The sequence below is a fragment of the Chroicocephalus ridibundus genome, chromosome 8, assembly GCF_963924245.1.
Source record: "Chroicocephalus ridibundus chromosome 8, bChrRid1.1, whole genome shotgun sequence".
Lineage (NCBI taxonomy): Eukaryota > Metazoa > Chordata > Aves > Charadriiformes > Laridae > Chroicocephalus > Chroicocephalus ridibundus.
Genome location: NC_086291.1, coordinates 27,783,449 through 27,807,767, shown reverse-complemented (window position 1 = coordinate 27,807,767; position 24,319 = coordinate 27,783,449). Strand labels below are relative to the sequence as shown.

Here is a 24,319-nt window from a genome sequence, read left to right as displayed (position 1 = left end):
TTGAAGAAAATGTTGGGCTTGCAGGCAGGTGCTCCACAGTGCTGTGGTACACATTATAAGGCTTTAATACTTTGACTGCCTGTAATAAAACCACAAACCAGTTGAAAGCTTTCATGTGATTACAGCAAACTGCGTGTTTTTGAGCCTGGCTACGTAGATAAATTTTAACATGTCAGCATCAGCTGAAGATCCTTCTACAGTGTTCCTTTTAGCTGCCTGTTTTAGCTGCTTCATCTGTCTCCTCTTCTTTTGCTATTTCTGTTTGCATTGAAGAACAACTTTGTTGATGAAATTCAGAGTTGTATTTGGACTTGTCACTCTTATCTATCAATATGACATTATGCTTTTGAACACTTTGTGAGCCGGCTCTGTTTTGCTGTCTCTTTTTGTTCCATTTTAAATTATTTATTTAAAGTCATGCTCGGAAATAGCGACTCATCTAGGTAGAGCACATGTTGCTTAGATAGAGCTGTGCAACAACTGCACCTGGGTGTTGACATTTAACTTCATTTTGCATTTCAAAATCTACAATTTAAAATTAAAATATGGATTTTAAAAGCACTAAATAAGTGACCTTAATTAGGCATTTAGAAGAGGGGAAAAAAACCCAACCAAACCAGTTGGCAGAAAAATTATAAGCATTATGTAAATTTCCATGAATTTTTCTGCTTAAAAAAGAAAATACTTTAACTGGTTGTGATATATACAGTATTGCCAAAACTAAAGGAGGTTCAAAGCTAAAGCTGTGATTCCATTCTTAACCTAGAATTTTGAGACATTATTGGTAACCTCCATTTTAAGTCAGTCTGGCTATTTTTGTGTGCAGTTCCTGGGGATATAAAATACTTCAGGATTGTGCCACTCTCCTTTTAAGGAATATATAAAGAACCCTACTACGTGGTGCCTTTTCTGGGCTGGTACAGATATTTCTATATTTTAGTGTCACTAATTACATAGTAATGTTATAAAAATTATTAGTTTGACTACTAAGCTGCTATACTGTGATCAAGACTGAATAGAAAGGGATGCAACTGGTTATCTATCAATTTTGAATATGAAATAATTTAATGTTTTCTAATATAGCTAATAACAGAGGAGTGAAACTACCCTTCACAGGACCACACAGCAGCACAGTGGAAGAAGTGGGAACTGAAAGCTAGATACCATCATTATTTGTCTTTATTTATCAACTATTGCATTCAGAACTTTGTATAAAATAATGTTTATAATTGGCTTTGAGAAACTATCTGTGATAATGAAGACTGCTGGGTGGTTTTAAACATCTTTGGAAGTGTGAGTGACTCAGTGCTGGTAAATGAGCACCTAGTGATGGTAAAAGTGTGGCACCATGTTGTGTAGATGTGCTTCCTGGGAAGGCTGCTTCATAATGAAATAAAGAAAATCGTAGAAGAATTATCACTGTTGGCGCTGCAGATTTGATTTCTGTCTTATGCATGTCTTGCTGAAGAATGGATGTGCCAGGAAACACTAAGCCGTATGGTATCGCTCAGACGATAAGCCCAGTTGTCTCTGTGTGTTAATACTGAGTAGTAGATACCATAATAGCCTGCTATTTTTTATCTGTCACTGTCAGATACTTCTGTGATGCCTTCAACAGAGTTGAGAAAGAACAGATTAACATTTTAATTTATTAAACTTCCTCAGGAATTGAGTCAGGAACAAGCCCACTTCCTCTGTAAATCTGCACTCAGAAGGAATGTGAATTAAATAAAATATTGTGTACAGTTGTTTATCTTCTGTAGATCTATAGGGGAAGAAAAACTGAGCTTTTTGGAATGACCTGTTGTTGACACGTTGTCTGCATTTGTTAACCCTTCCAGTTATGAAAGTTTTAATAAATCTTACAAAAGAGCACACTAGGCTTGCTAGAAATAAAATCTCTTTTAGTAACAGCATATTAAAAGCTAGGCTTAAATTTTAAGTAGGTATAAATCTGTGCTGAAACTGACTGCGTTACTCAGTACTATTTACAAAAGTAAAGTCAACATCATACATGTGAGTTGGAAAAGGCTGGGGGATGTGTGTGTTTTCCTCCTTATGAATATATGTTGTTGGACTTTGGCATTTAGACTGTGCCTTTCCTCCCGTCCGTTGCTCTTTGCATCATGCCTGCTGCAGAGCTCAGTCTCCTTTCAGAGTCTTCATCAGCCACCGCTCTTTCATGTAAAGAGACTGGGAAGGATTTTCCGAGGCTGCTATAACTAGCTTTTAATAAGTTTAAGAAGAAAGAGAATAGGTTGTCTCTCAGACTCCAGGTGGAAGACTAGAATTTGAACATACATGGCCGATGGTAGCGCTGGTTGCCTTTGTTCAAGCAGCTGTTGACATGTCAGCCATTATAATCTTTTTTTGTTGCAAAAACTTGAGGTCTGCAGTGGAGTTAGTTCGGGTTTTCTGGCCCTGAATGTTTTGCTTTTATGTCTTTAGATGAGTTCTTTAAATCCATGCTAAAAGTAATTTTAGCATAATTTATCTGATGACTAGAGCTGTATTCTCCTGTGGGTTTTTTCAGTGCTAGAACAGAAATTAAAGTCAAAAGGATCTAGCATTTGATTGTGTATGTTATGGATGAGGAACTTTTTAAAGTTTTTGTATATGTGTGTTTCAAACATTCCAATTATAAGGATAAAGAATTTTAAGTCATTTTCAAACTGAGAGTTGTAAGAAGTATTAGGTGTTTGGATATAAAATTTCGGTCAACAGCAGCAATATTTGAGGTATTTAATAAAGTGTTCTGTATTGGAACAGGCACAGGGGGACGCAAAACATTCTGTTCGCTTCTAAAGCTACACAGAATTTCTAAGAATTCAAGCTTGGACTAAGGAGAAGAGTATTTTAATAGAGTACATCGAAGAGGTTCTTGGAGAGCCACAGGGTTTAACATACCCTTTACACTGTGTTGTCCTGTTTACACTGTTTACAGCTGTTCTGTAAGCATCTGTAATTTATGTATCTTCCATTCATAGCTGCAGCTTGTTTATCCCCAAAATAACAAGGCTGGTGATAAATACTCAGCATGAGCAAAGGAAAAACAGTCTCACAACAATCTGCAATTCAAGATAACTTATGTGAACAGAAGGTACCTTTTCAGTGATGTTGATAAATGTTGTGGTCCTAAAATGTCGAGACTGCTTCTGTTTCAGAAAACGTTCAAAGATACAGAAAAGTTACTGAAGATGAGGGACCTATTTGAATGACCTAGTTTGTGCCTTAGAGGGAAGAGACATCGAACACCGTGTCACAGTATGTCTCTGAATTTCTTTCCCCATTGTGACTGAAATATTTTAGCCACTTACTAGTTGATGTTCACTTGGTTGATTTTTCTAGGAATACAGTAAATTTCCATAATGCTTACTTAACACCAGTGCCATCTGCTGTATTTGAATAGCAGCATATTCTAAGCGCTCTTGGCAGTCCTCAAAAACACTTCAGAAATAACTGAAGGAAAGTATCGCAAACGGGAGAGTGATATTCCGTGAACAAATCCAGGAAGCTAAGCTAATCTGGGGACTGTTTTTAAAAAAGAGGGTGGTGCAGTCTGCCTCTGCCAAAACACTTCCCAGCACATCGTGCTTGGAATCTGAGGCTGTACTGAATTTTCTAAGTACATAAAATCAAAATGTGAACTTAGCATCCGAGTGATTGTTGGCAAGGGAAAATGAATGTCAAGGTGTAGAGAGGCAAGGGCCAGGGCTGCGTTGTGGCAGAGAAAGGGAGAAGATGAAAAATGAACACAGGGAAGGAGATCAGATGGAGTGTGGGGAAGCAGGACATTGATTCAACACAGGCACGCATTTTTCTTTGTGTTACGTGACCACATGTAGAGGGGGAAGGAGATACATCTCTCTGTCAAGAGATGTTCTGAACCCATCATCTCATAGAATCGTAGGGTTGGAAGGGACCTCTGGAGATCATCTCTCAAGAAGACTGGGGTCTGGAAGATTGCTGCTCCTCTGAGCATTTCTAACAACCATTCCCTGTGTCTGTATGAGTGCTGGAGGACCTGTCTTATCTACAGAGGCCTCCTTTTCTGTCCTCATTGCATATATGTTGTAAGGCCCTTGATGCCTAGTGTGGATTCAGGCCCCCTTCTTTGTCCCCATATCAATGAGGTTTGGAAAGAGGGAAAGGATTGTCTAAAACCCCCCATAATTTAAACCTCTGAAAATCAGAAAAAGTGATGTTAGTGTATGGCTTGGTCAAGCAAAGGGAGAAAGCATGCTGCCAGCCCGTCACCAGCTGCCTGTGAATTAGGAACATGCCACTGCAGAAATGCCAGATGTCAGGGAGCAATTTGATACATGGAAATGACTTAAAATTCTGTGGATGTAATTTTTATTCTTTGAGAACAGTCACGGAAGCTGGAGAGGAAAAAGTGCTAATCTCCCAGCACTCTACCTTCGATGAGCCATAGCAACATCTCTGCAACAAATTATGTGAAAATCACCCAAAACATGTAAATATTCACTTGCACTCCTAAATCCCACTCATTTCTGTTAAAAGCAACCAGCCAAACAAAAGTCCATGCGAAATCATACTAATACAGGTTCATGGTTGTGGGGTAGTATTTATCGTGTGCCTTTTCATGCTGCAAAGTACAGAAAAGGGGCACAATGAATACTGAATCCCATGGTGCCATTTGTACTATCTCCCTGGTACCTGCTCATCTAATAATTCAGTCAACTGATTTTAATTGGGTTTGTGTATTATTCACAGCATCATAGCATCAGGATGGAGATTTCTGTATTTTCTTCTTTCTTGTGTTACAGCATTTGCTGTTGTGAATTATTGTGGTAGGCAGTACGTATGGAGTCACTGGTGGAAGCCCAGTCTAAGAAGTCAGCTGTCCCTCACACATTAGCAATAAGATCTCTATGCAATTTGGGTTTTCTTTTTATTTTTTTTCTCTATGATATAACTGTTGAGTAAGAAAGCTGTATGTGTTGCTTATACAAAGCTTGCTATTTTATGTTGTGCCTTATTTGAATGAGTTAACCTTTCTTTTCCGTAGTTGTCTTGTCATTGAACTAGGGTAAATGTACAAGCTATACAAACAACATTTGAGTAAAAGATGTTAATTAACATACATATCCTGCAGAACGTGCTTCAATTCTGCGCTACTTACAAAGAGAAATTTGAGCTTCACACCGTATTATTTATGTTGTCAGCGAAATAAACACATTTGTGACATTCCTAAAGTTTATTGTGTGCTCTCAACCTATTAGAGTTGCTGAACAAATGTTTTGCTGGAAGCAATCCAAAACATAAATAGAATTTTAATTCTCCTTTAGAGTTTGTAACCCCAATTACCCCTTGTAGCTCCTTTGAAAGAGTGTGCAACTGAATACATCATTACGAAACACGTTTGAATTACGAAACAATGTCAGATTAACTTCAGTTGAATAGCTAATCTCTCTCAAAAAAGAGGAAAATTCAGTTATTAGAAAGCTTGAACGGGTTAACTGGTTCTCCTTATGGCATGTCACGTGAGCCTTGAGCCTTCTCCGACCTTAAGGAGGTGCTCAGTTGACTTTCACATGTCGTCTTTACTGGTGCTGAACTTTAGAGAATATTGTATCAGTATCTTCACTGTTTCCTCCTACATGTCATGCATATCTAGGAAGAAAACCACAGATAAGGACGTTAATATTAAATGAATTTTCTGTATATTTTTTAAAAGAGATTCACTTCCTGTTTGTGAAGATGATACAGAGGGTATTGCTGTGGGACCAGAGGAAGGTCTGTCAGATGATCTGGGTTGCAGAGGGAGAGATGCTAGTATTTAATAGAACCTACCTTCTCCCAAGGCTTCTGTCATTGAAGAGAAGCTTTAAAACAGGAGATAAATGTCGAGGTTCTCCCCTATGCAACTGTTGTCCAGATACTACATGATTACATTGTTTGGCCTAACTCTTCTGTCAGCTCCACATTTGGCTGTTGAGCTTTGCCAGTAGCAAGTGTTAGTTTGCTGCCCCCTTAACTCCCTTTTTTCCGGTCTCTGGGTGGATTTGCTGGGTCAGATGGGGAGATAAACCTCCTGACTTCTAGAGGACGCCACGAGCATCCTTTCTGTCACAGAGATCTCATCGAATGCAAACTCAGTCCTACAAAATCAGTTTTTTACCGTTCTCTATTTGTTGTTCTTTGTTCCCAATCTTCTTTTCAAGCCTTTTTCGTAAATCATCTTGTTTCAAAGTGCAGAGGACTCCTCAGAGAGTGCTTCTATCTGCAGAAGGAATATTGGTGTTGGAGGGTTTAAGGAACTTCGGCTGCTTTTAAGGAACTGTGAAAATCTTTGACTAGAAGAAAGTTAACGTAATAAGATTTCCGCTTATTTTAAGCAAGCCTTAATTTCAGCGCTCATGTATCATTTGCAGTTGAAGTGTTTAATTTTTACAGTCTTATGAGATGTAATTTCCTTGTTCCCTGTTAGCCACGATCTTTGTTGGAAACTATGGTCTTTTGACATCTAATTCAAATTAGCAGATGCTTCTGTGAAGCACAATCTTAGCGAGTTAAATGGTGACCTGCTGGATGGCGAGTGTTCATCCCAGTTGGTATGAAGGGTTCTTCTGCAAAACGATGCTCTTTCTTTTTGAGTAACTGCTGTCCTATGGAGGTCTTCGTAAAGCAGAGGACGGTCAGCGTGGCAGTCAGCAGGAACGGTAAGGAGGCTGTACGATAGCACAAACTCTAAAAATTTTCCCTTTCCTGACCATCTTGACTGCAGAATAGTCAGGAGTTGTCTGCTTTGAGATGGTCTTGTTCTTTCTCCAAAACTCCTGAGCTCAATGAGATCTGTTAAAATGCTCTAGGCCTTTACACAAGCTTAAGAGGGTTCTTAAATAACACCTCTTGGAAAAAAGAAGACACCGTGCAAATGCTTCACTAGGCAGATAGGCTCCAAGACAGGCTGTCGTAGAAACTGCTGGCCTTCTGTAAAAGGCTAGTTAAAAGCTCCTCGGAAGAGGATATCCACATGCCTCGTTGCTGGGATCTTTGCCTGTGGGCAGTGCAGGCTGCACACTCCTCCGTGGACCCCCTGGCAGCCACCCTGTCAGGCTGAAAAACAAGAGACTGGCCACATAATCGAGAAGCGATATGACGTGATGATAAGCCCCTAACCATTCCTGTGCTTTTGTAACAGTTCTGGTTTAGTAATACTGTGTATTTTTAGTTTTGACTGTTGTATATTAAACAAACGAGCGCTTAGGTAATTATGGATAACTTTCACATTTGCAATTTCTTTTAATATTAAGATGAGATCTGCATGATATTAAAGCATTTATTTCCAGATGCCTAGTTAAACATATGACCTTTGGTTTTAAAAAGTAATTATCCAAAGCTTATATAATATGTGCTCCCTTCTCTTTTCCCCTGTGGATGATTTGTATGTACTTTCATGTTTCCATTATAAAATTGCTGGAGGGATAGCACTAGCAATGATTTATATGTCTGGTGCACATTGATATTTTTGGTCCTTCTAAAATAGATGGAGAAGTTTAAGCTGAATCTTATAAATCAGTTTGTGGTAAATGAAGTAGGATTTTAAATAAGAGATTGTGGAAAAATGAGCTGAGCCTCCTTTTTCATAATCACAATCATTAAGCTTGGCTATGTCAGAATAGCCTTGCATGCATTAGGAAAAAATAACTCAAGTATGTAGATCAATGGTTACAAAATGTGTTGTTAAAATGGGTGGGTAAGGCACCACATTTGAAATCTAAAGCATCTGGCTGTAAATCCGAACACGAGTAGAAGCCTTAGCGTAGATTGCCAGATGCCACCTCCAGTTCATGCGGCTGGCTGGGGGCGTGTTAGTCCTTCAGGTCCAGAAAGTCCAAGCTGGTCAGCGTGAAACTGTGGCAGTTGATGCCTTGGGTTTACAAAATTGCCTTGACTTTGGCGTTACCCCTCCCTCCCTTTGAGGAGAGAGGAAGGTGCGGGTTGTTTTCTGTTACCAGGAGTAGCGGAGTGCTGCCCAGGACAGCTGTAAACGAAGGTTTTAACTGCTTCTGGTGTTCTGGTTTTAGGGTGCTCGTGTGTTGAGCAGGTTTATCTCGTGTAACCTGAGGCAGTCTGTGAGATGCCCCTTGCCTAGCGGGGCTAGAAATCCTCAAGGATTTGGAGATCCTCAAGGCAGGAGGAAACCTGTTTCTGCTGCGTTTGCTATCCATGTGAAGAGTGATCATATAAAAGGAGTGTCAGGAGAGAGTTTCATTAGTTTGAGTTCAAGAACAATGTGAGTTTCGGGCAGGTTAGAAAAAATTATTTAGAAAATAAATGAAAACTGGTTTGGTTTTCTGTTGGTGTCTTTTGGTAATGCCAGAAAATACACAGGACACTAATTGCTCAGTAATCCCACAATTGCACGTAATAGTCCTCGTCATAAAATAACAAAATCAGATCAACCAGTTAGTTAAAAAGAAAACACAATGTTTGTGATGGCTTGTGGTTGTCTCCCATTTATAGCTTGTATGTTCACACCAAATCCTCTCTGTTAGGAAGTAGAAGTTGTTAATGTCATGACTGTGTGGAATGAATTGTTGACTTCAGATTTATACTTGGAATAAAACTGAGAGTGCTGTGAACTTAATTTACTGCTGCTGGTGCTCTAGTATTACCGGCGTCATAACTGAAATTCACAGCCAGACTTTTTTCTATTAAATTAATGTATAAAAAGCAAAATAACTTTTGTTGTATTTAAAATATTTGTTATCCCATGTGGAAGATGGGTTTCCTGGCAGTGAAGCGAGGTTCAGTCCTGCTGCAATTGTGACCTCTAGTGGAAAAAAGACAGTTTGTTGCCATCATGATTATATATCAAGCTGCAAAGTAATTCCGGGAGTGTTGCAATATTCATTATGTTTAATGTCATAGCATTTCCGAGACTCATTAATGGTAGAATCCCTTCAAGGCACCATACTAGCCATATAAAAAAAAATAATAGAATGTCTTTCCAAGAATGCCTCAGAAAAGTCTCTGCAGATTTTTATAAAAGCTAATTTTCATTGAAATATGGTCTCAGGCATTCAGAAAGAGGCTTGGAAAAATTCTCAGTTGCAGAAACAGGTATTTCTTGGAGAACGTTCGCTTATAATAAGTCCGGTTTTATCCCACAACAGTATGTATTGCAGTGACAGTATTACTTGTGTGCAAATCTGTTGAGACATTTTTAGATATCGGCCCTGAAAGACATTATAAGAGAAGATTTATTATGCCATTAACAAGCAGGCAAGAGGATTTGTAAAATATAATCTAGGAAAACAGTCTGCACACAAAGTACATAATACAGCAAATGAGAAGTGCATATGGTATTTTTCCTATTTGGATGAACACAAAGCTATTTATAATTTTAAATAATCAAGATATGTAGGCTATGGCAGCAAAAAAGATGTATTGTATACTTGTGGGGTCTTTTGTGTTTTACTTTTTTTTTACAGTTTGTGCATAAAAGATTGTACATGATTAATCATAGCTAAGCTCAGTTACTTGGCAAAAATCCTATTAACCAGAATATTTATCCCATTTTCTTGATGCCCTGCTTGTTGTAATATTCTGCACTGTTTACGAAAACCAGCACTGACAGGTAGTGAAATGAAGGAGGGACATCCTGTCACATCCATAGCACCCGGCACATGAACAGTGAGATTCCAAAAGCTCCAAAGAGCTGTCATCTTCCCCAGCTGGGAGTTGGGAAACTGTGCCTTGGGGCTCTAATGATCAACTTTGAAGTGTAGCAGGGATAAGGGAAGCATTCCCTAGAGGTTTGCGGCATCTAGTTATGATGGTACATAGTGAAGAGAGACTTCCCTAGTCATAGGGAAGAGAGATTTGTATGCTGGCACTGATTGAAGTCTTTTTCTTCTTATTTTCAGGGTATGAACATAATCTTCCATGTAGCCTTGGCTCTCTTAAAGGTAAGTCGTTCATTAGAACGTGGGGTTTTTAATTTTATTAAACTGTATGGAATATTTTCTTATCTTAAGGTATCATGACTAAGGGAACAACAATAGTGGGACTCCTGGAAGAGGGAACAGAGGAGAAATATCATCCATTTGGGTAGAGATGTCTTCAAAATTTTACTTATGGTAGATCTGGTTTTATTAAACTTAATCATGTCATAAAGTTTCTGGAACAAGGAGTGCAGTCTAAGGATTTAAATGTCACGTGTGTGATTACTATTAAGAAAACAACTCTGATTCATTTTGCAGCATGGCTGGGTTCATTTTTGTGGCTGGATTCTTTCATATAAATCAAGAAATGTGATTCAATAGTATTTGGTATCAAATGTATTTGTAATGTCAAGAGAGGAGAGAGTCTTTTACAATAAGGGCGACTTCTGTCTTTGGCTTGGACACAGAATTTACCTAACCAAACAAACAACGAAACCTGTAGGTAGAGCATCGTCACTTTTGATGCCAGTGAGTAGCTCAAAGTTAACTTACATTGACCTTCACAATTTGGCTCTAGTTAAAATCCAGTCCACGTACAGGCACGTGATGTGGAATTTGAAATGCCACCTTGGAATTCAAATGATATTCCCATCAAATACTTTAGGCTAAAGCTCAGGACAGAACAGCCTGTCACTCCTAACACAACCACCCCATTACGTGGGCACAGACCAGTATCCTTTGGCTGTTCTCGGTCCTCCAGCGTGTTTTTGTTATCGTTTACCTATGATTTACTAGTAGCAAACAGCTACTAGTTGAGTTATTCAGTGGAGAGTAATTCTCAGAGATTGGACTTCTGCGGCACAAAGTCCTACAGCAAAAGTGCTCCACACCAGGAACATACATACATCTGCTGCCGTGAACAGAGCAACTGGAAATTGCAAAACACATAGATTTTCACTTGAGGTAGGGTAACTTCCGTGAAGTAATACAGTGTATAAGCGTTATGGTAAGGAGATGTCCAAAATAACTTGTGTTTTACACTAACACAGTTAACGTGTCAAATGACGTTATGACTTTCTACATGAGTAGAAATGTATTTAATGAAGTTGCCTATAAACAGGAAATTTGTTTAATGTACATTTCCAGGAAAGTGCTCCTACGCAAATCTAAATTTGTAAAAAAGGGGGAGGGAAGTGTGTGCTCTTTTCTTCCTGTTTCATATTTTATTTGCAACTATGGGGGCTTGTTATTTTTCTGTTTTTTTAAGGCCAGTATGGCTAAAGGGCAATCTAGTAGGTTATGGTATGATGGGTAGTGAAGAAGTGAAAGCAAGCATCCGAGCAACACCCAACAGGTTTGCTGCCATAGGAGTGGGAATGGGTTCTGGAAAGAGGTAGAGATTTCATCTTATGAATTTTAAAACTGAAGGAGAAGAGAGAAAAGGAGGAGTACTTGCACTGAGCTGAAAATGTCTGGCAAGGTTTTCAGGAAAAGAGTCCAATTTGGTTATGAAGGATGGCTTTTCAGACCATGGGTTTACACCCAGAAGTCTGTTTTCCGTAGGTTTCCTGCCGCTGCCAATGGGAGCGGTTGAACTGAGATTAGCAGCAGAACAACTGTGTAGAAAATACGATAAGGGTTGGAAAGGACTAAAATCCTTAACTCATGCGTGTCATACTGCAAATAAGGATTTCTTGTGTGTGTGTGTTGAATGATTAATCCAATTTCTTTTAACAGAAAGTGCTCAGACTTCTCATTTTATATGTATTCCACAACGTGCTGCTTATCCAGTTGAATATTTCTCTTTGGCTGTTCCAGAAGAGGATAATTCAAGAAAGTATTTTGTCAGTCTTATTATAACTATTTTTGAAGTTCAAGAGTTTTAAGAGATGGTTTTAATTCTGCTTATAGCAGTTCTTATACATATATGCTAGATGCTGTATCTGCCTGTTCTGGCAGTAATCGGCTCTAAATGGTATGGGAGGTGTTATCCTGAGAAAGTATTGCTATATTGCAGCCAAAAACAAGCGCCAAGAAAATACAGGTAAGTATGAGTAGATTCTAAGTCAGAAACACTCACATAAGAGCACGGTTCATAGTGGTACCAAGGTAGAGCTGGTGATTATATACAATTGAATTAGCATATGATTTGCTTTCAGCAGGAATTGCTGTTCTGTTAGGGAAGAAAATACTTTTGTATTCTGAGACCTGAAGTTTTCTTTTTCCTGTTCAAACGTGTTTGTAATCTCTCCTAATCATGAGGAACAAACTGGTTAAGCATACCCGTCTGTCTAAGTTACAGAAACAGAATGTGCATGCTGCAGAACAACCACTTTAAAAACTGTGTGTTTCTAAAGTCTTATTTCTCTGTGATTATGAAGCGAATGAAGACAACTCCTAAGGATTTGTTCTTTGTTAAAACAGAGCGATAGTTCTCTCGTCCACAATCTTTTGGATTATATTTAATTTGGATGAGGGAATCCTTCATCATTGGAATATCTGAGTTTTTACTGTGCAAATGCCTTGTTCCTCACTTCTTTGTGAAGCGTGTGCTTCACAATCCCTCATTAAATAGCAACAGAATAGCTTTTATCTTGAACTCCCTTGTACCCGATGCGGTTTCGCACTGTTAGAACCAGCTGCTAGTATTCAAAGGGAATGCTGGTTAGTTTTGAAATGACAGTTCTACTTCTGTGACCAATTACCCAAGACATCTTGATGCAGTAATCTTTGGGAAATAAACGTGTATTTAAGACACGAGTGGAATCCTTTCCCTTTCCCTCTCCCACGTTCTGAGTGTGACTGTAGCAATGAACAGCTGGAGGACTAAAGCTCTTTAGCTATGGAGGCCATCGTTTGTAACAGGGCATTAATCTGATTTCTTACCGAAGGAAAAGCACAGTCTCTCTCTCAGTAGCATCCAAATGTTATGCTTCCTAATGCATGTCACTGCTTTTCCTGCGCTCCACAGTATGCTCATCTGTCGGGCTCTCCAGCTGGTGGCGGTATTTTACAGTTTGCCATTAATCATTCAGTTATGTCATGTGGAGACTGCACCTGAATGAACATTGAGTAAGCTGAGCTGATTGATAGAAAATCAAATCCCTCTCCTTTCCTTTCTGAGCATCAGAAAATACAGTGAAGCGCTGGGGTGTGAAAAGAACCCCAGTGTTGAAAAAGGCACCATAGAAAACTGTGGTTTAGAGCAACTCAACAAACATCCGTATTTTAATTTAAAAAATCCCTATTAAGACCATTAATTGAGAATGACAGAGGAAAATGTACCATTCCAGGGCTAGCATACTACCAGATACCTTTTGTCATCAACTAGTTGGTTTCTTTGTTGTAAATTACAAACATGAAAATCTTCACGTGTGTGAAATAAAGAAAAAAAACCAAACCAAAACCAACAATAACCTTTGTTTTGTATTTGGATATTTCAGTAATTATTTCCTTAATCTTCTGTTTCTGATCTTGCTACCTTAGCAAAAACAGCTAAAGGCACGCTTTATTTTGGAATTAGCAAAATGAGGCAAGTCTTAAAATATGAGATTGTGGAGAACTCAGGCTGTAGTTGAAGTTGCTAACTACTGAAAAGGCAGAGAAGAGTACGTGTTAACTGGAAATACAAGAACGAACCACAGGGGTTTAAAATAGGTCCACATCCAAACTTTTTTTTTTGAGGGTTCATCTGCTCATGGGGTGTGATTGATAGCAGCACTGAAGGTCACTTGGGTTGTTGAGCTTTCATCTGGGTGACCATTAAAAACATGTCTCTTAATGCCAGAGGAAAGCTGTAGTTTTGATCAGGAAGGTGTATAATATTCAAACTGAAATGGGTAGAAAATAGTGAGAAACGATAATGTATTTGTTACAGCCTGTGTATTTGCTACAGCCAGTGCATTATTACCTTACAGACATTCATTTCAGTACATATTTATCTTAAAACCAGTACTTTTATATATCGTTCCTCGAACTCAAGTGAATGTGAGCAGCGTTTCTAATGGTGGTTATGAGTTCTTGCACTCCTCCTCACGGCATGTTACCAAGTGATAACTGCGTGTTACACAAACAAGGTGGTTCTATTTCTTGGTGATTTCTGTTGCCAGCTTTCAGTCTCAATGCTGTTTGTGTCAGTCTGTGCCCAACAGATTAGGGAGCAGAATGTCAGGTACGATGGCAGGGACAGCAGACGACGCTATTAATTCAAGTAGCTGATACAGAGGCTCCTCAGATTTTAAAAAAAAAAAAAAAAAAAAGGTGTCAAAATTACCTTGGATAAGGAGGGTTATTTGTTATCTTTATATCATTCTGTGTCTGGACTGAAAAGGACCTCCTGGGCCAAAGAAATGCTTCTCTGCTATAGTATGCCATTATGTGACATGGCATCCATTTCATAAACTAGTAACAGCAGCAATATTGACGGTGGAAGGCCATTTCCCTTATTCCGGTTTTAAATTCGTCACTGATCATTTTACACTCCTCTACTCTTATATCAGCATTGTCCTTCATCTTAAGTAGTCCCCTTCCCGTGACACTCACACTGGTGTTTATCACCTTGAAGTATTTATAGATATCATTCATATTGTTTACTAAATAAACCAATTTCTTAGTGTTCCTGAACTCTAGTAGTTATCTTCTGCATCATCTCAATTCTGTATTAATCTTTTTAGAGGTGAATGCCTGGTCTTTGAGAGGGGTCACACTATATTTTCTGTGTTAATGTTGTATTTCCTTATTTCCCAAAAAATCTGCTTTATCTGGTAACCACGAGGATCATACTATTCTCTTACACTTGTATGAAATAGTATTCATGATTAACCAGAGGGTTCCACAAATACTGTTTCACCACCTTAGATGTGGATTTGTGTAAGAGCACAAATTTTGCATAAAATTATGCTGTACATTTACATTTCACTTCTTAATGAACATATAGTGAATTGTAGGTTTTCTTTTTTCACTTTCAATACATTATCTTCTTTAGATAGACACCTGACCTAACCTGTCTCGGATTTTGTCCATCACTTATCTCCTGAATTGCCACTTGCACTGACCCAGAACTTTAAAATCAGATCTGAAATTTTGTTCTGTGTTAAAGGCATAGCTCAAAAATTCATACTCATGAGAAGTGGACGTACCCAAAGATAGCCAGAGCAGTCATCCATTTTTGTGCACCTTAGATCCTGCTCTTCATGGGTGAGTTACACCTAATTCTCCAGGGAGCTGTGTGGCTCCCAGTTAAACCCAAATGGCCGGGGTCACGTCCCTTGAGGTTATTCCTCCCTTTATCACCTGCTTCCGAAATTATCACTTACCACTGCCTAGTCTGGGGCACTAGTGTTTAAAAAGTAGTGTAGTCTTTTAAGATAACAAACAAGGAAAAAGCCAAAAGGTTCAAGTCATAACAGCACGTAATGAAATAATTTTTATCAGTCAGATGAAAATAAGCCGTATAAGAGAAATAGTTAAGTTGAACACACAATTCTTCGATACCTTACTGAAATAAGATACTTATATTTTGATTAAATCTTACTAGTTAAACATCCGAGGATGTCAGTGAAGACTGGACAGGTGCTTATTTTAGGTAAAACTTGCATATTGTCAATGCAGACAGTTAAAAAATGTGAGTTGTCTTTCAGTTGGGCATGAAATTGTGACAATTACTGTAACTTTTTGAGAGGTATCATACGAAAAGTGCACTGAGCGTGTAGGCAGTGGAGTTCAGGCCTCGTCTCCAAGAGATAAAACAGCTATTTCATTCTCTCTCTGCATGCCATCGCTCTTACTTGGCGTTTACAGTGACTTGAGGAGCCTGAGCTGGTCTTTAAATTAGTGCTGCTTTAAGCCAGAGGTTGGATGAAGTGATGTACAGGGTTCCTTTCCAACCTGAACTGGTTTTGACTCTAGGTGATCTGGCTTAGTCCACTCTGTAAGTGCATTAAATCTTCAAAAGGCTCTTTTCAAGATAAAAAAAGAAGTGTCCACATTAGAATCTAAGACAAAATAGATATAGCCCTTCACACCATTTTTTTTTTATAGCTTCTTTATGTAGCTGATGCCAGGATCAGCGCTGAAGCTTCTGGTACAGAAGTGGATCCTAACGTTTTGGTATTAGAGATCAGAGCAGACTGTTCTCTTTTCAAGGTCTTCTCCATTAGGCGGAGGACAAGAAGTTCGCTTTTTAGGAGGCTCTCAGATCACTGCTTTTAGATTTCTAGTTCCTAAATTAAGGAGGTCGTTAAACTGCAGGTTCTGCTGGGCTGAAGGACTCCCAGCCCCCCAAACCCACTCCCCCAGCACAAAAAAACACTGTTTGGTGACTTGTTGGAGATTATATCTTTAGAAATAGAAATCTGTGCCTGAAAATGTCCAGAATCAATCAACTTCCAGACTATTGATTTTCTAGACCTAATATAATCAGTTTTCTATTTTTAAATGTCCACCTTCATTTGCTTGCTAAAATCCATTCTGTCCTGACTAGTTACTTTCTTAGCCCATCTCCTCTTCACACCTAAAATCAGTTCAATTTCTATTAGGTGAACGTTCATCATAGATTTTTAATTTTGAGGGAGAAGAGGCGTTCTCTTTTTAAGACTGAAAACAGAGAAAGCATGAAGTTCATTGGACTGCATTTCTTCAGCGGCACTGAGCCCTGATTTATCTATTAGTCGCACTTCCCCATTATACTGTCTGCTTATAATTTCCAGATGTTGTAAACCAGAGATGGTGTTTTCAGGACTACATATAGTTCTGATATATAGATATATATATACACTTTAATTTTTTTTCAATATCCTGTGTATGACTCATGTACCTACCAAATCTTGTGATTCTGTGTGATATTTTTTATATTAAGTATGTCACTGAAGTAAACAAAAACATGAAAAGAGTCATTCCAGATCAGACTTGTAAGCTTATCTAGCCCAGTATCTTGTCAACAGCAGATACACAGGAAGGACTGTAAGAACAGGGCAATAATACTTTTTCCTCCAGCAGTTCCTGTCTCAGGGACTCTGTGAGAAAGAATGAGTCTCGTGTTTAATAACTCCATATGTATTGTTATTTCATGGGTTTGTCGCGTGAGTTTTTGAACACATGTAGATTAGTAGCCACAGAGATTTTCTCAGTTTAATTATCATTTTGTTTTATTGGAACCTGTCACCTATGAGTTTCATGTGAGGCTCCTCGTTCCTGTATTGGAAGGCATTTTGGACAGTTGGTTGCTCTTCACTTTCTCCACACCACTCATGATTTTATAGGTCTACCATATCCCTCATCAGTCTTACAGGCTTAATAATCGTAGTCTATTTTTGCCTCCTCATTGCAAGGCCTCTGATGAGCCTCATTCCCTCTCTGGATACTTTCCTGTCTCTAATATCCTCCTTTTTGAGATGGGAGGACCAGAGTGATGCATAATAGCAAGGATGAAAACCCATCATGGAGTTATACTGTAGAATAATGGCATTCTCTGTTTAGATCTCTATTCCTTTCCTATTGATTTCTACCATTTGATTTATTTTGTTGACCTCTGGAGTGCACTGAGCTGTTATTTTCGTAGAACCGTCCGCAGTGACTCCAAGATTCATTCCTGAGTAGCAATTGTCAGCTCAGAGTCTATCATTTATATGTAAAATTAATATTGTTCCCCATGTGCATCAATTTACATTTATTCACATTGACTTTCATTTACTGTACTATTGCCCAGTCATTTAGTCTCTTACGGTCCCTTCTGCAATTCTTTGCTGTAAGCCCCTGTCTTTAACACCCTGAATAATTTAGTAGCATTTGCAAACGCTGTCACCTCATGATTCGCCCTTTCTTCCAAGCCATTTAAGAAAAGGCCAACCAGCACGACCCCAGCACAGAGCTCTGGTGGAATCTACTGTGAAAATAAATTGTTTTATCATGTTCTCTCTAATAATGATAAAGATGTAAACTTCACTAAATCCAGATTACACAGTTGTGATTAGACCCGAAGAACAGAAAGGACAAAGTAATTTCTGATACGGTAAGAAGTGAAGCTCTTACTGTGGGCATGATGTATGGATCTTCAGAGCTGTTCTGGTGCAGAATGTCTGTTATCCTTTTATAGGAATAAGCTTGAAAGAGAACTTCCTTTTTTTCTTCCAGTTTTAGAGTCCATTTAGCTTTTCAAAGTCAGTAATTTTTGCTGCTAAAATATTACAGGCAATCCAATTCCCTTTTTTTTTTTTTTTACAGTTGACATAGAAAAGAGCAACGCCATCATACATCAATCAGCATTGATCAATTAGCAATTGATATAGCCATTATGAAAAAAAGAAATCAGTAGTGCTCACACAGGGTCATAATTTTAAAATTATGCAAGGTGGGCAGGTTGGCAGTTTTTACAGCAAGTTGTCATGCCTTGTTAAATACGCAAGTGAGAACACCGGTATCTGGGAACTAAACCAGTATGAATGCCTAAAACTAACACATTTATGTTCAGGCTTTTTGCGCTCATTTATGTTCTATAGTGTTCCGTATGTTCTAATTTGGTATATTTTAAAGTAGTTAGATTTATAAAGGAATCCCCATCAAGATCCTTGGTATCTTGCTACAGAATTCAGAAAATATAGATAATTTCAAGTCACATTCTATATGGTTTTATTTGCTAAGAGAATATTTTGCCATTAGCCACTTCTTCTGAGTTCACTGGCCTTCAGATATGAGCAGATCTTTACTGCACCAGTACCATGAGAGCAAACAGACGTTCCATGGATAGGAAGGCCAGAAACAGAATTTAGCCAGAAACAGGTAGTCTACGCCATGGAAATCAAAGCACGAGTAATATGTGTTTACCCTAAGACATTCTAGTTAGAGTGCAAGCTACTGCCTTTGGGGCCATTTTTAGTTTTTAAGTTGACTTCAGTCAGGCCCGTCTGAAGAACACAGGACAGTAATCTAATGGCACGGATAAGAGCAATGAAGTTTACAGGAAGGAAAAATCACAATTCCTGGTCAGACATGGATAAAAATAAGATGTAGTGTTCAATGAGGATGTAGACGTATTTAAGAATGGTAGGGAGTATAAAAAGTCTCAAACTGCAGATTTGAATGACGGTTCACTGTTATGCTTTGTGAAAGGAGTTCCTGAAAAACACAGAGCTGATAATTAAGGGTGGGTTTTTTTTTTTTCAAGCCTTGGAATTTTTCATATTTTAGAGGCCTCCTTTTAAACAAGAAATCCAGGCCTGATGTAAAAATCGTAATGATGGTAGTAGACCACATCTCTTGGGAAGCTAATTCTGTAGTTAATTTTCCTCATTCCTAAAAATTTGCACCTTATTTCTAACCTGAATTCATCTGGTTTTAGCCTCTAACTCTGATATCCTATTATAACTTTCTAGAACTGAAGACTTTAATAATCACTTCATTCCATTTTTCATAAGGCTTAGCCAAAATGAACCAAACCTGAATTTCTGTAAGGATGAGAGTTAACTATTAGCTTATTGAAGTGTGATTTATGCAAGAAATAATTTAAGGCTTTTTACATGAACAGTGCTTGGAATTAGCTGTCCTCTTGCCTGTTTCACCCCCAAGTCACCAGTGACGCTGCCCATTCACCTCTGTGCTTCTCGTCAGTTCTGTAACTCACAGTACAAAGTTCTTATTTCTTCCTTTTTAATGTTATGACCAGTGTTTTAATTTGTTCGTGGAAGGTAGAACCTAATGTTTGTAGAATATCATGCTTGCCCGCCTGTGTTTAAATTAGATGGAAACACTTTAAAAATTCAGAAAAAAAAGGAAGAGCTACTTCCTTTCTTTTAAACCCTTTCACCCTACAAGCATAGAGTCTGGAAAGCCGATAGTTTAACCTGTGATGGATAACTGATCAGCATCGTGGTGTTTACCTGTACACATAGTAACAAACTAGATAATAAACCAGAATCTCTGGAACTGCAGGCTGAGAGGGGAGTTTGGAAAGTATAGGAGATCTCCCATCACAATCTTCACTATAATCTTAAACTGGAATGAAATGTGCGTTGGTTGTGGTTTCCCTTTTCTTAAGAGTCGTGCATAGCTTCTCTTGAACAGGATCTCAGTAAATACCCCTAATTCCAGCCGAGACAGAAATGCTGTAGCCTCCGCCTCTTTGGGACCCCGCCCTGTGCACTAGTCCGTACCGAAGATTTTCATCTGCAAAATAGTGTTTCACAACCTGAGATACTTAAATCAGCTTTCAGAAGACTGCCTGTATTAAACAGCTTATTCAATACTGCCCAAATTTGCAGGTGCTTTACTTGGTTTAAATCCCGTATCAGCAGAGGATGAATCGTTGAGGCCTCTTTGTCATCATCGGTCATCTGGTCATCTTTGACCCATGACTTCTGCTGGTTCTGCTTTAACCATTTTCCCACCTGCTTCATGTGTCACTGTGAGCCAGGTCATCTGTGTGGATGGGGCTATTTTTGGTAATAATGTCCTTTTTAAAAAAAAAAATCATCTTATTCAAGAAAATTTACTTTTATTTGAAAGGATATACCAGTATGAGTGGTATATCAGACGGAATGCAATTAATTTATTTTTCTAATTTTCTCTGCTTTTTGTAGTACTTATCGAGGCTTGTTTGTGGTAAATTAAAATTATTTTCGTATTTTAACTACTCATGAATGTGTTTATGATTTCAATTCGGTGACCCCATGCTATGGATTTTTACTTGGTATTAGTATTTAAACTAAATACTGATGTTTTTTTCTTGACATGTTAGATAAATGATGTTTAGAGCTCAAATATGCATTTGCTGAAGTGTTTGCGATAATGTGTTCCATATCCATAGAGCTCTTCACAATATTTTAAATCACCACCTTTCTATATGTTAGTTATGTATGGAATATTACTGTCTGCTCCGATCGGAAATGTGTATTGTTCTGTTACAGAGCCCATTTTATAATTAGGCAATTCAAAAATGAAGCAGCATAAAATTCACAAATGAAGCATGGTTTCTGAAATCAGTGGCTCTGGAATGAAGCGGTACCTGCTGGGCTGTCTTTAACCAGATGGCGGGGGCACCGGGGCTGTTCCCTGCACGGGGGCGATGCCAGGCGACTGAAGGTGTGACATCATGGCGTTTTCCTTACAAACGCGCGGTTAATTTCTAGAACCGACTCAAATTGCCTGTGCTGACATCATTCCCTCTCTGCCCATCGTCTCCGGGTTTAGAAATGCTGCCTGAGAACACAGTGCTGGAAATTACCGTTGTCTAAATGATTGAATTCAATCCTGCGCAAGCTGTGCAGAGATGGGCTATGGCTTCTCAGCAGCTGCCTGCCGCTCCCTCCTCGCCGGCAGCCCCTTACGATGCCCTTGCCCCTCTCCTGGTCACCATCCAGGAGTGATGGGGGTCTCCTGCCCTACCTGCCCGAGGCTGTATTTGCATTATTCGGAAGCAGATGGAGTACCAGTCGCTATATCGGCTGGCAGGATGGCTTCTTCCCAGCCATCGGGTGTTGGGGGATGCAGCTCAGACTCTGTGAGCCTGGGATTCAACAGCAAAGCCCCTCACAGCTGAATTGATTTAAGGTAGATGGGGAGGGGAGCTCAGCTGTCCAGCCGCTCACTATTGGCTTCTTATGACGGCATTGTCCCCCGAGAGGCTCTCTGCACGCTCCATCACCCCCTCCTCCTCCTCCCAGCCCCTCCTCGCCTGCCCCGTCATTAGGGATTCACAGCCAGAGGCAGCAGCGGCAGCCGCCACGCTTGTCACCGGTCGGAGATCGCAATGAGCTCATCCTTTTCTCTTCGCAGCTCCAGAACTGCCCTGCCTTTATTGCTCTTATTGCTGCCGCTGGCACACGCATCCACGGACACTGAGCCCTGAAAGCTCTCCTGTCCGAGATTTCCCGCACTCATTTTCTGCCATTTTCCTGCTCTTTAGGTACATTTTTAGATCCATGTTTTCTTTGGTTTGTTTTTCAAATCTACTTTGGACTCAGGCTGAGCCAGCACGGTGGACCGTATTTTTCCTTGATTCTTAGCAAAGATGCTTTTCTCTTTCTGAGAGAGGGACGGGCGTTGCTGTAGGCGGCCATCTGAGCCCGTGTCAGAGACCTGAGGCTGGCTCTCCCAATCTTGCACTTTTTGAAATTACTGTTCTCGCTCTGGATACTTCCTGCGTACTGCTCATGGAAGAAGGGGTGCCTTGCAAAACCCCAGCTGCCAAGCTCACACCACCCGTCAGAAAGTCCCAGGACATGCACGACGAGAGAAGCAAGCTGGTGAATGAGTATGCATGTCGAGTGCTGGAACTTCTGGGAATGGGGCATCGCCTGTTTGTGCCTCGGCTGCTTGCGGTGAGATCGCATTTCCTTGAAATCAATTAATTGCGAATTTGCCATCTTCCCTCCCGATCCTGTCTCTACCACCCCACACCCCCCCCAGGATTCCTGACACTGAATAGAGGCGTGAAAGGTCTCTGATTTTTTTCCTCTCGGCTTCTCATAATCCGTCTCCTGAACACTGAGTCTTTTCTTTTTCGTGTTAGCTCAGAAGGGCTGGACGCTGGTCCTGCAAATGGGGATTGGTGCCACTCCTTCACTAGCTCAAAGGGTTCACAACCAGGGCTGCGCTGTAAAAGAAAAATTAAAAAAATCTATCCTAAAGCCATGGATGCTTTTGTTCTTAGTCCTGTAATGATTCCAAATAAGCAGTATGCCCGGTCTACTTCTAGATACTGATGGAAAGTGCATTAATGGTTAGCATGTCAAATTTTATACTTGTGACATTTAAGCATTCGTAAAAATTCAAGCCGTGTTGATGTATCTTGGTTTTCTACTGTTTCTGTGTTTGATTTTGAAAAGGCAGTTGACACTACATAAAAAAAGTTTAAAATACGTCTGTAGAATTATCTGGGAAATAAATTGTTAAAGGTGTTTTTCATCTGTCACAGCAAATGATGCCTGTATGTGATGCCTGAAATCGGTGTGGCATGTCATGGTACGGAGGAGTACGCTTTTGTCATTTCTAGTGCTGTCCAAAGCTGACTCAAACCCACACAACAGTGGCCAGCCCAGGAGTCAGTGCCGAGTCCCAGCGGAGGCTGCTCTGGGCTGCTGTAGCTGAGCCTGGCTGCAGCTCAGAGCTGCGCTTGGTCCGTGGCCTTCAACACCACAACCTCATTTTTGTGTGATGCATGTGGAGACAGTTCCTTACTGATCCCATCCCATTTTCTAGTGGGGTGGTGCCTTTCCTTTATTTCCATACCCCCTGCTCTCCTGTGTTGCAGCTGTAGGAGTGACCTGCGTGGCATTTGTGTTGTGCTGCTGAAACCTGTCTGCATGTTCTGCAGTACGCTCACAGAAATGAATGTGCTCTGCGTATTGTAAGTTATTCAGTGTAAAAGGAAGGAAAAAAAAAAAGTGGGTAGTAGAACCAGTGTGTCCTTGTGCTGTGAGATGCTAGATGAAAATAAAAAAAAACCACAAACTCTCTGATTGCTAGTAAAGTGCAGATGAATTTGGATGCCCACAGGCACTTGTAGAATTGGGTCTCCTGCCTGTCACAGGGACTAGTAGTGCGTGGTTAAATCTGGTGTGTGTGTAAGCGTTATTCTATTTACCTCCGAGTGTACCTAAACATCCATCCTGCTCCTTTAGCGCTGATGGCCTCTGGGGCAAGGACTGCCCGATCATTCTGAATTGGTCTGTGAGGAGCTCTGAGGAAAGCAGGGGCAAAACCACCAAGATCTTTTTCACTTGACTTATTCAGGCTTTCTATCTGGCCCTCCAGATGGAGAATACCAAGAAATTTAGCGTACTTCGCCACCCAGGCAGCTTAGCTTTGATGAATGACATAATATTCTTTATTAAAAAAGGGGAAAAAAGGCAGAACAACATAAAAAATACTCGTCTATTAGAGAGTCTTGACTTGTGGAGTCAATGTGATTTCCTGTCAGGTTTTATTAGCTAAATATACCTCTGCTGACAAGTATCCTTTTTGACATATACTCCTTCCATAGAGAAGGAGAGACTATGTTTCTGATTTTTAAAAACTGAGAAATCTCTGAGGACCAAGAATTTGTACTTTGAGAAGAACTAAAGATACTTGAAAACCTCAGTGTTTCATAAAATTAAGAACTATATTCTTTTTTACCTGCGTAAATTTCTCCCTCTGCTGTGGTTTTGGGAATAAGCAGAATATATGCCATGTATATATGTGAGAAGTATAAGCTATAACCTTTATGCCAGCCTTAGAAAAATTCAGATCACCTAGTCACTGCATGAGCCAACTGTGATGATGCGCAAGTGAAACAGCACTATTTCTGTGTGGGTTTGTCTCCTTTGGGATGACTATTGGCGGATGAAGCTGGTAGATTTTGTGTTTGCTGCTTATCCACGTTCATCAATATTTCCTGTGGCAGAACGAGCATTACCTGTGTAAGTCTG

At 39.7% G+C, this 24,319-nt stretch overlaps 1 protein-coding gene across 4 annotated transcripts in view; it reads left to right on the top strand.

Annotated features, from left to right (window-relative positions):
• The window catches only part of RABGAP1L (RAB GTPase activating protein 1 like), a 252,573-nt gene that overhangs the window by 153,217 nt on the left and 75,037 nt on the right, over positions 1 to 24,319 (top strand). For 3 of the 4 annotated variants that reach the window (XM_063343730.1, XM_063343731.1, XM_063343732.1), the window contains exon 18: positions 9,900 to 9,941. In XM_063343730.1, coding sequence (XP_063199800.1) covers positions 9,900 to 9,941 — 42 coding nt within the window. Of the gene's footprint in view, positions 1 to 9,899; positions 9,942 to 21,380; positions 22,229 to 24,319 lie in introns of those variants that run through there. The other variant, XM_063343733.1, reaches the window with a different exon arrangement.